We start from the raw sequence: 14,886 nt of genomic DNA on the forward strand, positions 1-14,886 counted from the left end.
AGTGGTAACATGACAGATAAAGTTAAGCATGTTAAAGGGATACTTCGTCCATTTGCATTACGCTTTATATCGTTAGAAACCCGTCGTCTGGATCAGAGAGGTGGATTTAGGCTCCCACATCAGCTTCAGGGTGGATTTCCCCAGCTGTCATGTTGAATGAAGACATATTTCAGCTTTCTAAAATGAGAACATTGTGTCCTGCAACACTAAAGTGCTTTGATCCTTAATTACAGAGAGGAACACGGTGAAACTAGAAAAGGTCGTCTGCAGTGTGAATGCTGGCTGTTGAAAGGCTGATGCTGAACTTATTGGAGGAAGAAGGAGCTGAAAGAGAATGAATGCATTAGGAATGATGGATGGGATTAACTCTTAATAAGGTATGTTGAATAGTTTCACAAAAGGGGATTTTTTTATTAAACTGCTAGTGTAAAGATGTGAAACATTTAAGCATTTGAATGGAGAATAAATCAGTAGATTATGGGTGAAAATGCATTAAAAGGCATCTTAAGCAATATTATTATTGTTGAAAAAGGGATGAAGTGGGCAAAATGTCGTGTACGCAATTATAGTGATGTCGCATGAAATAGTTAAATCATCATCGATCCTTGAAAAACTAAAATGTTAATCAGGTTAATTCAGGATATTTATTCAAGTCACACAAAACATAATAGTGAAGACTTTTAGATTTTTCATTTTATTCTTCTCATAGTGATCAGGGGAAAATAAACACTGTAGCCAATACAGATCAAAAACTATTTACATTACAAAAGCCATAACTTTTTGATTTACTGTACAAGGACTTTTTATGACTTTTTCACATTATACGTGGTGTCTTTGTAATTACTTTTTTTTAATCACATCCTATATTATGACATAGACCTTTTTATTTTTATGGCATACTATACCATGCTATTTTATGACTTATTATGAAATACTATATTGTAACTATATTATGACTATGCCTTTTAGTGACACGCCTCATACGTATTTAAGATGCAACATAAGTGACAGTTAAAATAGGGGAGAACCTCCCACGGTCTGGACTGAACCCTGAACGTCTGTGGCTCCGCCCCTGAGCCCTGTTGAACACCACGTGCAAAATGTGTATGTGCAGTTTCAAGAATACGAGTATAGGGGCAGATTAGGAAACTGCTAACGTTTGCTGTACTTAGAATATGTTTGCCCTGGTTAACGTGAACACCTAAGGCCGGTTGCTTGGAGTTCCTGTTCAAGGAATTCAAGGATAGAGTACCTATGTACAATAACTGCATGTGTAACTGATTTTCCAAAGATGGGACCCTTTAAGGCTTTAACTTCAAAAACGAGATTACCGGAAAGTTTAAATAGAAAATATATTTTTCATTTGTCGTGTCTAACAATAAAAGCTAATTTCATACATCGTAAAACTTTACCCTGAGGGACCTCACACGTATGAAAAGCAAAAGAAATGACCGCATTGAAAAGGGCTGCAGGGGATCTGGACCAAAACCTACTCATTAGGAACTCATTAAGCATTTATTACCAAATAGAAAGGATAGAAAGCAACCACATTGACGTTTCACACTAAGGCATATAAAAGGGTTAGAAAGTGATATAAAGAGAGACACGTGGCTGCTTATAAAACTATATTTATTGACTCATTATAAGACTGTACATTATGGTGCATGAAAGAAAATGACGTCAGTGAGCGTAACGCGGACAGAGAGTAGGAATCGTTGCCTTCTGATTGTTGCCGTGAGCTTCAGAGAAGGATTGTGTAAATGGGCAGCTTATGGCATAAATACTAATGACTAGTCTCTTCAGTGAAAGGAAAAGCACTTAAACACACGCGGGAAGCAAAAGCAGTTTAACGGCATCCTGGAGACTCAATGTCTTGCTCCATAACTGTGACTCATTGACTCACGCAGTCGCAGAGACACAGCATGTAATCCTTATCTGGTTTAGGAGGGAAAATGTGACCGATCGATTAAAAACATGGACAAGTGGAAAAGATGAGAGAGAGAGAATCATGGCATTAAAACAATCTGAGAAAATAATTATTTACACACACACACAAAACGCACAATGAGCCGTTTACCCTGATATGTTCATCAAAAGATGCCGCGAAGACTTACTGAAGCGAGAGTCTTCCAAACATCAGAGTCATTTAAAAGCTTCCAAGCTAGAAGAGCTAGCAGGGCGGAGGGCAGGGGGGCCACCGAGGCCCTGCTGTTAATTCAATAAGACCACTATACTGGGCCGTCTTCTTCCTGTGAAACCACAGCAAGCTGGCTGGACACTTTGTGGTGACCCTGGACAAAGACCTCCCCCCCCCGAGCCACAAATCTGAGCACTTCCGTACGTTTTTAAAGGGTAAGCTTGTGTTCCTAATGCACAAAATCCTCCCGACAGCAGGTTGTGCAGCAAAGGGAGGTGGACGAGGGTTTTGCCTGCTGGATAGAGTTTAGTCATGTAGGACAACAGACCCATGTGTCCTTCCTCAAGGAACACATCATCCAACACTGCTAGCAACGTTCACACTTGACGGCCGGTGAATGCGGTGCCGTGACGGACAGCCGTCAGATTTCCGACAGTGTGACGCGCAAGGATTCGGCGGAGCTCTCGATAGCCAGGATGAAGGTGTCCTCGTTGGAGTAGTGCTGGATGATGTTGTCGTCCATGTTCACCAGGACCCTGAGGAGGATGAAACACGTGCCCCGGTTACTTGAAGGCAGAATCTCCGGTTTTCTGGCACTTTGTGTTTAGTGCTAATAAGCGAAAACTCAACGTCATCCTCCAATATCCTCTCTCACTCACCCTTTTTTGCTTTTTTGATACACCTTGGCCATCTTGTCGACAGGTACTGCATACTTCTCCGAGATCTGTGAAACACAGTGAAGAAAGCACGTTGAAGCCCCCCCCTGCCTCTATCGTGACTATTTCAAAAGAAGTGGAATGACTAATCCTCTCTGGCACAGTAGAGGCAACGTGTCCGTCTCATTGTTTCAGCCTGGAGCTGCTCAAACGATCCTTCACCGCTACTCACCGCCTCCATCAAAGCTTTAAGGGTCGGGGTGCGCAGCATTAAGGCATCAAACACCTCATCACACTCCTTCCTCACGTACAGCAGAACTGAAGAGGCATGGAGGAGACGAGCCGTGGTCATTTAATCAATCAGTCAGTGAAATGAGAAGCGGCGAGAGAGAAAAGCAACGTTTACCCACCTTTCCTTTCCACTTCCACTTTGGACTTCTTGGGCTGAGGTGGACAGACGTCCTCCTCGGCAGCACAGGACATCCTCTTCACCAGGACGCTTCTGACAAACACAATCACAATCTTCATCATCATCATCGTCTTTAAAAAGGGAAATCTACAGGATCCCTAACGGGAGGATGAAACTCACCCGTCTCTGTCGACCTCCTCGGTGTTGAAAGCAAACACCTGCATATGGAGTATGAAAAAAAGGCAATATGAGTGACATGTCAAGCCTGGACGTTTCCCCTGTGTGTGTGTGTGCATGTAGAAGGTAAGACAGGGAGGCGTCCCTCACCTGTCCGGCTCTCTGCAGGTTCCCAAAGTGGATGTCAGGGATGAAGAGGACCGGCTGCGAGTCCAGGTCCAGCATGCTTTTGAACAGCGTGCTGTCGGCCCTCTTAAAGGGAGAGTTCTGCCCTGAGCTGCCATTTTTCCCTAATCCAGAGAGAGAGAGAGAGAGAGTGTGAACTCTGCATCTGTTGCCAGGCAACCATTCCATGATTCACCGATCAGGTATAGCTTTAGCAAGACGTTATTTCTGCACGAGCGTTACCTTTCATCCTCTTCCTGAGCTGCTTCTTCTCCTCGTCGCGGAGCTTCCTCTCAGCTCCCTGACAAACACACAGACCGGACAGAAAACACAAGGTAAAAGTGAGCAAAGACAGTAAAAGTAAAGCCAAAAGAAAAAAGAAAAAGCTGACCAGGGAAGTGACGAGTGGCAGCAGGCGAGCCTCACCTTGTCACAGAAGACCTTGATCTGAGAGAAGGCCCTGTGGATAGGCCTGCTGCTGCAGCTGTTGTAGCTGTAGGTGTCGATCTGGATAATCAGAGGCATCCCCTTCACCCCCTTCTGAGAAGAGAAGTCCGTGCTGAGACAGTTCACAGAAATAAAGACCTAGAGGACAAAAAAGGAGGCAGAGGAGGACGGGGGTCAATTTCTGCACTTTTGTGACCTCAAACAAGCATAGATGGATAGATAAAGCTGCATTATCTAATGCGTTTTTATGATTCTTGTAATTGCTTTTTATTAAGCTGTCCTCCTTTGGTTCTGAACGCTTCTTGCTCCCAGGCTTCTCTTGGAAAAATGGATCATAATCTTAATGAGACAGGGGGAATTCTGCCGTTGCCGGGCGGTAACTGGAAAGATTGAAGAGGAGCCCTTACTGATTTGAAAATGCTAATTAAGATTTGATTAAAAACACTGTACCTCTTATTGAGTCAGCTGTATGACTTGGATGGGAGTTCATGAAGGAATAATTATCAAGCAAGCAGAAGGGTCTAAAAGGTAGCAATAAATAGTGGATGAATGGTTGAAATAGTCGGTAAAAGCTCGGCTGTGGAGTGAAACCGCGTACACTCCGTCTCCTGAGCGGGCGTGGTCATGACGCGGTCGCCTCTCCCCCACATCTCCCCCCAACTGAGCTGGAAAACTTGGATGTATAAAAAGCAGCTTGGGTTAGATTTGCATGATGTATTCATATTTTGGTTGGCCAACATTAGGTATTTACACAGCGAGCAGCCATATTTAGCGTTAGGAAAATGTGTTTGCTTCACCAACGTTTGCTGCCAGACTTCCCTAGACCGAGTTGTTGAGACAGAACGGACTCCAACGAAGTTTGATTCCCTCGGGATTTGTACGTCTGAAACATGTCGGTGTCAGAATGCTCTGGAGATGTGTCTCCAAAAAAAAGTCCAATATTTACTTTGGTGACGTGGAGCGAAAGAGTCTGTCATAGTCTGTGTTCACGTCACACACTGGAGTTAACAGACACCTTCACTAGTCTCCTTAAAGGGGCGTGGCAGTGAAACCGTCTGTCTTCTACAGTATCTCTCTGACACTTCATCATTGAAATGTTGCGTAAAAGAAATGGATAAAAAGGTTACAACAGAAAAGCTGTAAGTAACGGATCAACCAACTTAGTTAGTTAAGTAAATGTAGGGAATACACAAGATAACGCTTTTTAAATTGATAAACAGTTAGGTAAGTTCCAAACCTGGCTAAAGACTTACAGGTAATTTGTTTTTTTATATGGTTTAACAAGTTAAATATCATTAAGTTTTAAATAAATGACTGAATTAATACATTTAAAAAGGAAATGTTGGATGACAGTTCATATGTAAAAGGATGAAGGAAATGTACCGCTTTAAATTCAAATGAAGTAATACCTGGTAATTAACAGACCATAATAATCAAAAGGTATTATTTATTTTAATGAGGGAAAACCTCTTCGCCCGTCATCGATCGCTTTCAAAGACCTTCTTTTTTCCCGTGTGAATCTCACCCTGACTCAGTGATGAGCGAGAGGGTCACGGGGTCATGAGTCACGACACTCGGCCATGCAAATGTGTCCCGTCATCTCTCCGCACCTCTTTATCGGCTGACAAATACGCTTGGGAATTGATTTAGAAGGAAAACGGAAAAACTGAATTACTCTTCCCTCCTTAATAATGTGGCCGAGCTGCTGAATCTTTATAAGCTTGTAACTAAAATTCACAAAATCTCACCCAAATGGCAGTAAAGTCGTCGAACCATTTTAAACTATGAAGTGCACACGGTTAATTATACTACTTGCAGATTCCTGCCAAGATAAATGATCTAAACCGAAAAAAAAAACCCTCTTGATATCATTTTTCCGGTTGAACAGGTCCGACAGCCTGAGTAACAGGTCAGCAGAGGTGGATAACGGTAGAGATTCCTCCCCGGCAACTTTCCCACTACGCTGCATCGTGCCCGGACCTGCCGAGGTGACGGCGGATTGCTGGGAAGGCCTGCAGCACAAACGAGCCTTCCTACACGCCTCCACGAATTCACACCTCCACAGACCCGAGCCATCTCTACTTCACCAGAAGCACCGGACGTGTTGCTGCTAGCATCTGTGTGTGAGTGTAGGAGGCTTGTTGTGTTCAAATACCTTCCCAAAAAAAAAAGAAGAAAAAAAAAGAGGAGTTCGTGAGGGCGTTAGAAAGTGGCTGCTCGCTGCCATCCGCTCAAGCAGGCACAGGCAAACAAACATCACGCAGGAAGCAGCTCATCTCCGCTGCAAACACATTCCACGCTCCATTACGATGGGGAGGATGACCGTCGCTTGGCAACAGCAGAGCCATGCCAAAAAAAAAAATACCAAAATTCTGTTGGCCAGCCCATCAGAGCCTGATTGGACATCCAATTATGTTTGGAAACTGACAGGCAGCAAGAAAACGACACCATCATGGTTTCTACTAACCAGCTCAGCCACCAGCATTCAATACTCTTGGATCCGGGCTAATGTTTCAGTCTCAGAAATATGGAGTTTTTGGAATTTAAAAACATGATGAGGGCTACTGCAATATTAATACGTTGGTTTTAGGTATAAATATAATATAGGAATTGATCTAGTTGATATTCAGTGCAACAAACTGCAGTCAAATCTGTGTTACATGAGTAAGATTTGAGAGGGGTGGGGCAGGAGAGTGCAGTTTTCTTCTCCCCAAATATTTAATCAGACATTTTCTCCTGTAATGTCTGGAAGCACATTCTGCATAACAATGTAAATCCAATGGGACAAGATTTTGTTATCGAAAGCATTCCGGCTTCCGTTTGTAGCCCGAGCAGTATTGACCAATCAGGGGAGGTCTTTTTTGTTGCATGCAGGTAAACAGTAACAAATTAGCTCCATCCAAATCACGAGCTAACAAGACCAACATGTCAGTTTGAGACTAACATGCAGGTCCTTCCCTCAATCATCCTCTCTAACAGTCTAAAGCCACACCAGCATGAGAACAAGATGTTTGGAAAATCATAAAAAAAAAAAAACGTGCAAACATTTGTTTACGAGCACTAAGCCTGATGGGAATGTCATTCTTTTTTCCAGGTACTTAGTCATAAACCCAAGTATTTCACCGATTTAAATTCGGATCAGATGATGGCACTCAGTGAAACCACCAAAGCTTTTTCATTCCCAGAGGAACTTCAACGTCTGCGTCACATTTTGTGGTAATCCATCCCAAAGTCGCTCTCACTCGAAACCAAATGTGCTGACCAGTCACGAGATGAAAAGTAATAAAAACTGAAAACATGGATGTTTACCAGAGAGGGCCTATTGAAAAGAGGTAGAACATAGAAAACTTGCATTCTGGGAAAGTGTAGGATCAAGTGTTTTTCGGGACTAGAAGGATCCAGAAGGATCCCTCCTCCCTGGCTGCTGGAGGACTACGTGGTGGACTGCATATATACATTTAACTGTAGCTGCTTTCCATCTACACAAGGTCTGCAGTACATTCTCAAAATCACAGTGGTGTCCTGTTCAACAAGCCCACGGTGAGTGATCACAGCCTGATGCTGGCTCCTCCCAGCGCCTCCCGAACACAACAAAAACCATTAGAGCGGAATGAAGATTTACGCCAAACAGTAAATATTTATACAGAAAGCCATGTAGCTGCAATTACCTCTGGTACAATGCGGCGGTTTGTGGCGCTCTCATTAAGTTTGAGCCCAAAACACCCCGAGGGTGGGCTGATGCTGGGTGTGGGGCTGTTTACATGCAGCTAACCATTTGTCTTTTCTCCAACTAAACCACCTTAAAAACAGAACGAAAGGTGAAACCCAAGAAGTGGCTTTCGTGGTCTGAAGTGCGATGTGGCCGGCCTGTCGGCGCCTCGGAAATAATGACCCAACAAGAAAGCGGGAGATGCTGCCTCCGTCATGGAGGACAAAAGGAGGAGTGTAGCATGCGTGCTCCAACAGCTATTCTGTGGTTTCATAGGGCAATCTTTCCCACGGGTACCAACGAAATGAAAGAAAAATATGACTACAGATTTGTGTACCTGCCTGAGTGAAGGTAAGAGAATACAAGGTTGTTGTTTCACATATCAATAATTCAACACAACCATTTCTTCGGTTGCTTTTTTTTTTTTACCTGAGCTTCTTCGCTGACATCCCATGTGAAAGAGACGGCGTTGTAGGCAATTTCCTCCACGTTGCCGATGGTGTTGAAGCTCTCCTTGTAGTCGGCTGCATGCAAAGTGAGGAGCGGAGAAAAGCTTAGTGTCAGTCGTTTTTTCGTCATTTCAGAGCTCTTTCAAAATTCTGCCACTGGCAATAAAACAGCACAACAAACACTGCACTACAATTTTAAAAAATCTATAAAAATGGACCGACGCGCAAGTTTCATTTTATTGTTGTAGCCCAAGGTGGAACTACTGCTTTATATATTTTTTGGTAGTTTAAACTGATTGTTTTTTACTTTTCCCTTTTTTTGGTGAATATTGGACACCTGTACCTTGAACACTATTTAATTAACACAGATCTGAGCTAACAACTCATAGACACTGCTTCTTTATAAGAGCCATATATGGTGTTGTTTCACCTGTGAAACTATTTTCAGCAAATCAAGTTCCAAATTATTAAACCTTAACCCATGGGCTTATTTCCACCTGCATACGTGAGGTTCTAGATTTGACCGTGGAGCTTGCCACAGACAAAAACCACCGCAGTCTGTGCTGCCTCATTCCATCGTGTTTTCAGCCACATGTTGAGGCCTGCGTCTTGCTGATCGTGCAGGATATGGCTCCGCTCCAGGCCCCCACCTATTTCTCCTGTTAACGTCTATGCAAATTCAGACCCACTGGCTGTCTATCCACCACGCTCTTGTGGGAATCGGGGATTGACAGTTATTCAAATTGTGTCAGGTTTTCACCTGAGGATATGTGACGGGATCCTCCTGCAGACTTGCCACCTGCTCACCTTTTTTTTTTAAACTCTGTGGGTTTGTGGAACTTGGGTGTCCCAACATCTATATCTAGGTGTGATGTGTGTGCCATTTTTGTATCGGGATGTACCTGTTCTACTTACAAGCCCCCCCCAATCAAGCCCTGAATGTGGCAGGCAGGCCTGTCAACACTAATAACCATCTTACCAATGTCCAGGACTCTCTGTTTGGCCGTGTGCTGGCGGGAGTGCCAGTATTTCCAATTCTTCAGCTGCTCGTCTCTGCACTTGTCTTCCCCAAAGACAACCATGATAACACTCTGAAGTAGAAGCACAAGATATATAACAGAATAATCAGGCCCGAACACGGTGAGACAGATATTACATTTCTCAGTGTAACAGGATTTCATGCTACCCCACAATAAGCTAAGATCCTCTACCTCCACGCCTCCTCTCCATCAACTACGTCCCCTCCCTCACCTGGACAATACTGTCCCGCTGCCGCTCAGAGCGTCCCATGGTGCATTGCTCATTACTGGACGGGCCCCCAGCAGGCCCCTGTGACGGCGTCGGTCCACTCACCCGCACTTTGCCTCTGGGCTGACATAGGGAGGATCTGAAGTCGGCCTTGGACAGTGTCAAAGCGTAGAACTGACCCCGGTTCAGGTAGGCCATGGGTCCTTCTCCCTGCCACGGCCGCAGCGACATGCTGGCCTCCAGACTGTACTGGAAGCCGTCACTGCAACAACATAAGCATGTGTGGGACTACAATTACAGCGTGTATGCAGGCTGGAGGAAATGACACTAAGAGAATAATGATAAACACTAAATGTAAGAACGTTTTACCCTTTTAAAATAGAGTTGCTATGTAGTTCAGTGGAAGAAAAGGGTGCGCTTCTACATTGCAACAAGTGGTTGTTATGGCTCTAAACGTTCCTTAAAATTATTTATCAAGGAGGTTCGCCCATATTCAACGTGCTGTTGACTATAAACGATAACTCTAGTGGTATGTTTCTTATTGTCAGCAAATCCCATCAAAAGATCATAACAACCAATGGGAATTGTAATGTGATTACCAAGAACATACTATATATTTAACTCAATCCTTCATATAAAATCATGCTGCCTTAAATAAAAATCTCACTACAGCAAATGTATATGAATCCAAATGTTTTTCTAATAGACTTCTATGTAAGATCTATGTATCTTTGAGCCAGGTTAAGCGAGAGTTCATGTTCATCTTATTAGGAATATATGGGCCCAGTCTCATCCTCCATCACATCCTGTTCACTTATCTGTGAATGTTGACTTACATCGGCTGGTTGTAGTGGAATTCCTCAACTCCTGAGTAGGGGTTTCTGTGGTATATCTGTTAAGAAGAATACATACTCTTCAGAAGGACAATCCAAATGTGCTGCAAAGCAAGACACGAGACCAGCTCCAGCTCGCCCCCCTTTTGTAGGACAAATCTCACCTCTCCTTCTGCAGCGTCCTCATATGTGCTGTCTGGAGTGCTTCTCTGTTCGTCTTTCATGTACGCAGCGCGGGGCTGATCATAGCGGCTCTGCTCATAACCCATCCGTATCTCCTCTCTGGGTTCTTCTCGGTAGGGTCCCCCGGAGCAGGACACCCCCATGGACCTCTGGCCCTCTGTCTTGACCAGAGCCAGCGCTGCCGCACCTCCACTTTTACCCTCTCCTCCTCTGGTGTCTCCAGCGAGGCAGGTAGCTCCATACTTGCTGCCCTGGTGTTCTGTCACGGTGTTGTTGTTCAGGGAGAGGTTGACGGGCATGGATCTGAGCGCCTGAAGATGGCGATCTAGTACCTCCAAGTTCCCGCAGTTGTCGGGCCCAATATTAGAGGGCTCTGTGGGTTTAACAACGCTCGCGGCACACCTCCTCTCTTTGGGAACCTGACAGGGGCATAGAAGCAAAAAAAGGATATGACCTAAAACTAATCAGAAGAGATGTTATTTCATCACAATCACGTTGATGATGTCAAGCTTTCCCACACCTTGTAGTAGTCGTAGAGCAGTCCCAGTGCTGCGGCACTGTCTTCATCTCCATTGATGCTCATCATGGCCTTGGTGGCCGCAGTCAGCGGGTTCTCCAGGTAGTTCCTCCACGCCTCATCCTCGCTGCTGAAGGATCTGCGAGAGGGCACCAGCCCTTCATTCGGAACCACCACCACCAGCCGTTTGCTGAGGAGACGGTGGAACGAGAGTCAATCTGTCATTAACAGAAGCTACGCCTGCCAAACCGCCAAGTCTGCCCCGGGCTGTTTCTCACCAAACATCCATCTAATCACGCACTCCATGTGAGATGTGTTTATGTAAGTCCTCTTCTGGACAACACATTTAAAATGAGAAGAGGACGTTCTGATCCAGTTCGTAAAAAAATGTCATGCTGTCAAAAAAGATGGCATAATATTCACAGTGAAGTGAAATAATTTGCAATTATTATAGTGCATATGTTAACAAATGCAACCAGACTTCAAAAAATTACAGTGAGGTTTTCATCATACACATTGTTGGTATATGAGTTATTTAAAGACACATTTAGAGTTCATTATCTGCAGTACTGATGTAAACCCTCTTATCAAATAGATGTTAAAGAAACTATGATTTTTATGATTTAATGACAAAGGTTCTGCTGCCTATATGTAAAAAAACAAACAAAGAGACAAAAGACATCTAAAGTATTTTAAGCACTTGTCGAAATAGTGAGTAAAACTGACAGATGGTATTACCCGCAATAGTAATGACTTTCTCTTACCTGTCTAGGTCCATGTTGCCTCCAGGACTGTGTGTTTTCAAGGACCAGCTTGAGAAACTGGACTTTCTAGTTAGTGCAGGTAAGCTTGTGTGTGAGACTGAAAAACTAGGCGTGCGGGAGGCTGGCTTTATTTAACCTCTTCAGTGGAAACAGCCAATGAAATCCTTTGTAAACGTGCGCGCTCAGGTATGTTCGTGTCAGATCAAATTTACACCTGCGCTCACACACAAAAAAAAGCTAAATATCACGCACCTGCTGGTTTAGCATCCTGTTTAGCTAAGTTCTTCAAGTAAAAGATGTGCATCCCACAGCAGTGGCTGAACAAATAGGAGAAACGAGGAAACGCAAATTGCCTCACGTATTGGGCAGATGTTCCTGAACAGGTGGCGCAGTCGTTTTCTCATTGGTGGACGAGAAGAGGAAGGGCGTGGCCTGGAAGAAACTGAAAGGTGGTCACGCTGATGTTGTTTCGCTGACTTTGGCGTATTTCTTCCAAGCTACGTTGTGCTCTGGTGCCAATGAGCAAAACAACAAGTAGTGCATGACGTACCAGCTTCTCGCTCAGTTGGAGTTTAAGGGTCACGAGTATTCAAAGACATTGTGTTAATGAGACGTTAATGAGAGGTCAAGTGATTTTAATTGATAAGAACCCCTCATGTTTACATGATGATGAGACGTCATGTGTGCACACAGTGAACATTAACATAATTCATAGGTTTGTATTATAAAGGATAATATAACAGAAACAATAGTGTCTTATCAGTACAGCAGTGAATGTGCAGTAGGAGGAAAAGTATGGAAGCTGGTCTGAATAAACTTCGCCGTAGTCTGTATGTACCGTGACACCTTGTGGTAGGCATTTCATTTTGCACCATGCAGACCGAAAGTGTTAATCAAATATGTCATCCACAAATGTGGTTGCCTTTTTTTCGCGTCATATTTATTAATATGTGTTTGTGAATTGCTGCTATAAACGTATAAACTTCAGCACATTCGTATTTGACGTTGTTTCTTTAAGCCTTTCCTGTTGCAAGAGAGGGTAGAACTCATGCTGCCTTTAAGTGTTGTCAGAAATGTTCCCATTTCACCCGTATCCCTACAACCCCGGCAAGGCGTAGCCTGTTTGTGAACGCGACCGCCGAGGACACCTGAAGGCAGCACAGTGTATGTTGTGGACATGCGCATTAGCGCAGTGAGGACGAAACCATTGGAAGAAGCTCGAGGGGTCCACAGAGTGTGACATAGCGTTTACTTCCGTGGCCATCCTCTGTAATACATTCATTTTCACTGGTAAGGCATTTAGAAAATATTGTTTTTGACTTTTAATGCTTAGTATGAGTGTTCATTCAAACTAATCTAACGTTACCTAAGCTAGCATCAGCGGTAGCGACCGGCTAACAGAGTTGCCTGTCCCGATTAGTTGGGAATTACATTTCCGTTAACATTACAACGTTATTTATACAAGATTTGTACTCGAATATGTGTTGCTAAGACGATCGTGTCTACCGCACTTTTCATTAAATTAAATGCTAACGTTGTGAGCATTTAGCTAAACCAGTCAGATGACGTTAGCTGAGGTTAGGTAGCCGTATGAGAGCAATGCATTGCGGAGACTGAACTCACATCAGCCTCGGTGGGCGGGTCGATGACATTTTTAATGTAAAAGGCTCCCGAGTAAGTAAACATAACATACAAGCTAGGAGGTGAATTGTTACGTTACTTACATTTCTGATTCCCCCTGTGTTTTGATAGAATAACAGTCCTTCCCTGTCAATATCAGCCTAAATAAAGTTTACAATCATATCACTGACCTAGTTCTACTATGTCTATTATAATTTTGTATATCTGCGGTCTGATTTTCTTTGGGGAAATTTCCAAGTTAATTGCCTTATCCCCTTGACCCAAAAAGAGTGGCAATTAACCTAGTTCTTAAAGAGGTTTCATAGCCACATGTGGAAGTCTTCTGACAGCTGTTCTTTAATTGTTAATCATCAAGGTTGCTCCATTTGAAGCCTCAACTGTTGTGTTTCCTTTCCATCACCTTCTCTCACAAGCGTCTAGTTTTTGTACTCTTTCTCACATTGTGACTCATTGCCTTCTTCTTGGTGTTGCACTAATACACTTTGTGTGTTATTTGTAGAGGTCAAAGTTCAGATATGGTCCTTGGGCACCCGAAGTTCCAGTCCCAGCAGAAGAATGCCAAAAGGCAGGCGGACATCAAGAAGAGTGAATGTGATGACCAGGAGGCAGCAGCTAAGCCTGCTTTAGTATACACACTGTGTGTCGGGTATGTGCTTTCAAGGTGTAATGCTCTCAAGACCAGCTTTTCCTTTTTTTCCTATGTTCTTCTATCATTTTTAAAATAAAAGTATTGTTTCGGGGGATATGAAGAATATATTTAAAATATTGTCCTACAGGTGTACTGAGATTTTCATGAAATGTGTCTAGTTTGTGGCCACTATGTAACTTTCTTATGTGCAGGTTGTAAAAGTTGACCAGAGAGGGCACTGCAAGTCTACTCATAGCAAACACTTTTCATAGAGAAATGGTGCGACTGCATTAAACAGTTATATTATATTCCACCTTGTGAGAAGGTTTCTGTTGAATTAATTGGGGTACTACTACTCTCCCTACCCAGCTTCCCTTTGTAATAAGTATGTGGCATAAGTGTGTGCACCACTGTTAGTATTTGATAATGAAGTCTAACCTGTCTCCCACCGTCATCTCAAAGGCATCTGTGTGAACAGTCTCACGTTACTTACTTAGAATCATGCAAGGACAATAAACTGGATAGAACTAACAGTAAGAGATGTAATATATACAAAGGACTCAAGTCTGGACTGACAACCAGCCAATTGTTTTACTTTTGTAAAAAAAAATTATTTGTCCCCACAATGTAATGTAAACCGTTTAAATAAAAGTGATACTTTTATATGAACCATTACTAGGTCTGTAATATATGTGTGTGAGTGTTTGGTTCTTTATTGGCCTTCTGAGCTTCCACATATATGGGTTATGGCAGAATGACTACTCCAAGTTGTGGTTGGGCGCATCCTGTTTGCTTTAATTATCCTCTAGATTTGTCTAGAGCTTGATTGGAGTTAAAAGCAAGCAAGACAGTTTAGAAAGCAACACATCTTTGTATGTAAAGTCCCACAGTTCATGCTGCATGTCAGGACAAAAAGCAAGCCA

At 43.4% G+C, this 14,886-nt stretch overlaps 1 protein-coding gene across 2 annotated transcripts; it reads right to left on the reverse strand.

Annotated features, from left to right (window-relative positions):
* Positions 1–1,612: 1,612 nt before the first annotated feature.
* Positions 1,613–12,003, reverse strand: LOC311025065 (grainyhead-like protein 2 homolog). Of its 2 annotated transcripts, none has more exons than XM_084027754.1 (15): positions 11,695–12,003; positions 10,934–11,120; positions 10,395–10,832; positions 10,234–10,289; positions 9,503–9,659; positions 9,129–9,240; positions 8,130–8,224; positions 3,971–4,129; positions 3,788–3,845; positions 3,530–3,669; positions 3,383–3,420; positions 3,204–3,295; positions 3,026–3,111; positions 2,797–2,861; positions 1,613–2,673 (listed from the first exon to the last, which is right to left on the reverse strand). In XM_084027754.1, the coding sequence occupies exons 1-15, from the start codon at positions 11,706–11,708 to the stop codon at positions 2,559–2,561; spliced, it is 1,812 nt and encodes a 603-aa protein (XP_083883880.1). In that variant the 5' UTR covers positions 11,709–12,003; the 3' UTR covers positions 1,613–2,558. The 2 variants fall into 2 exon arrangements, with proteins under 2 accessions (XP_083883880.1, XP_083883879.1); XM_084027753.1 differs by having other exon boundaries at positions 9,401–9,659; positions 11,695–12,001.
* Positions 12,004–14,886: the final 2,883 nt, after the last annotated feature.

The sequence above is a fragment of the Eutrigla gurnardus genome (assembly GCF_963514095.1).
Source record: "Eutrigla gurnardus genome assembly, chromosome: 14".
NCBI classification, from domain to species: Eukaryota; Metazoa; Chordata; class Actinopteri; order Perciformes; family Triglidae; genus Eutrigla; species Eutrigla gurnardus.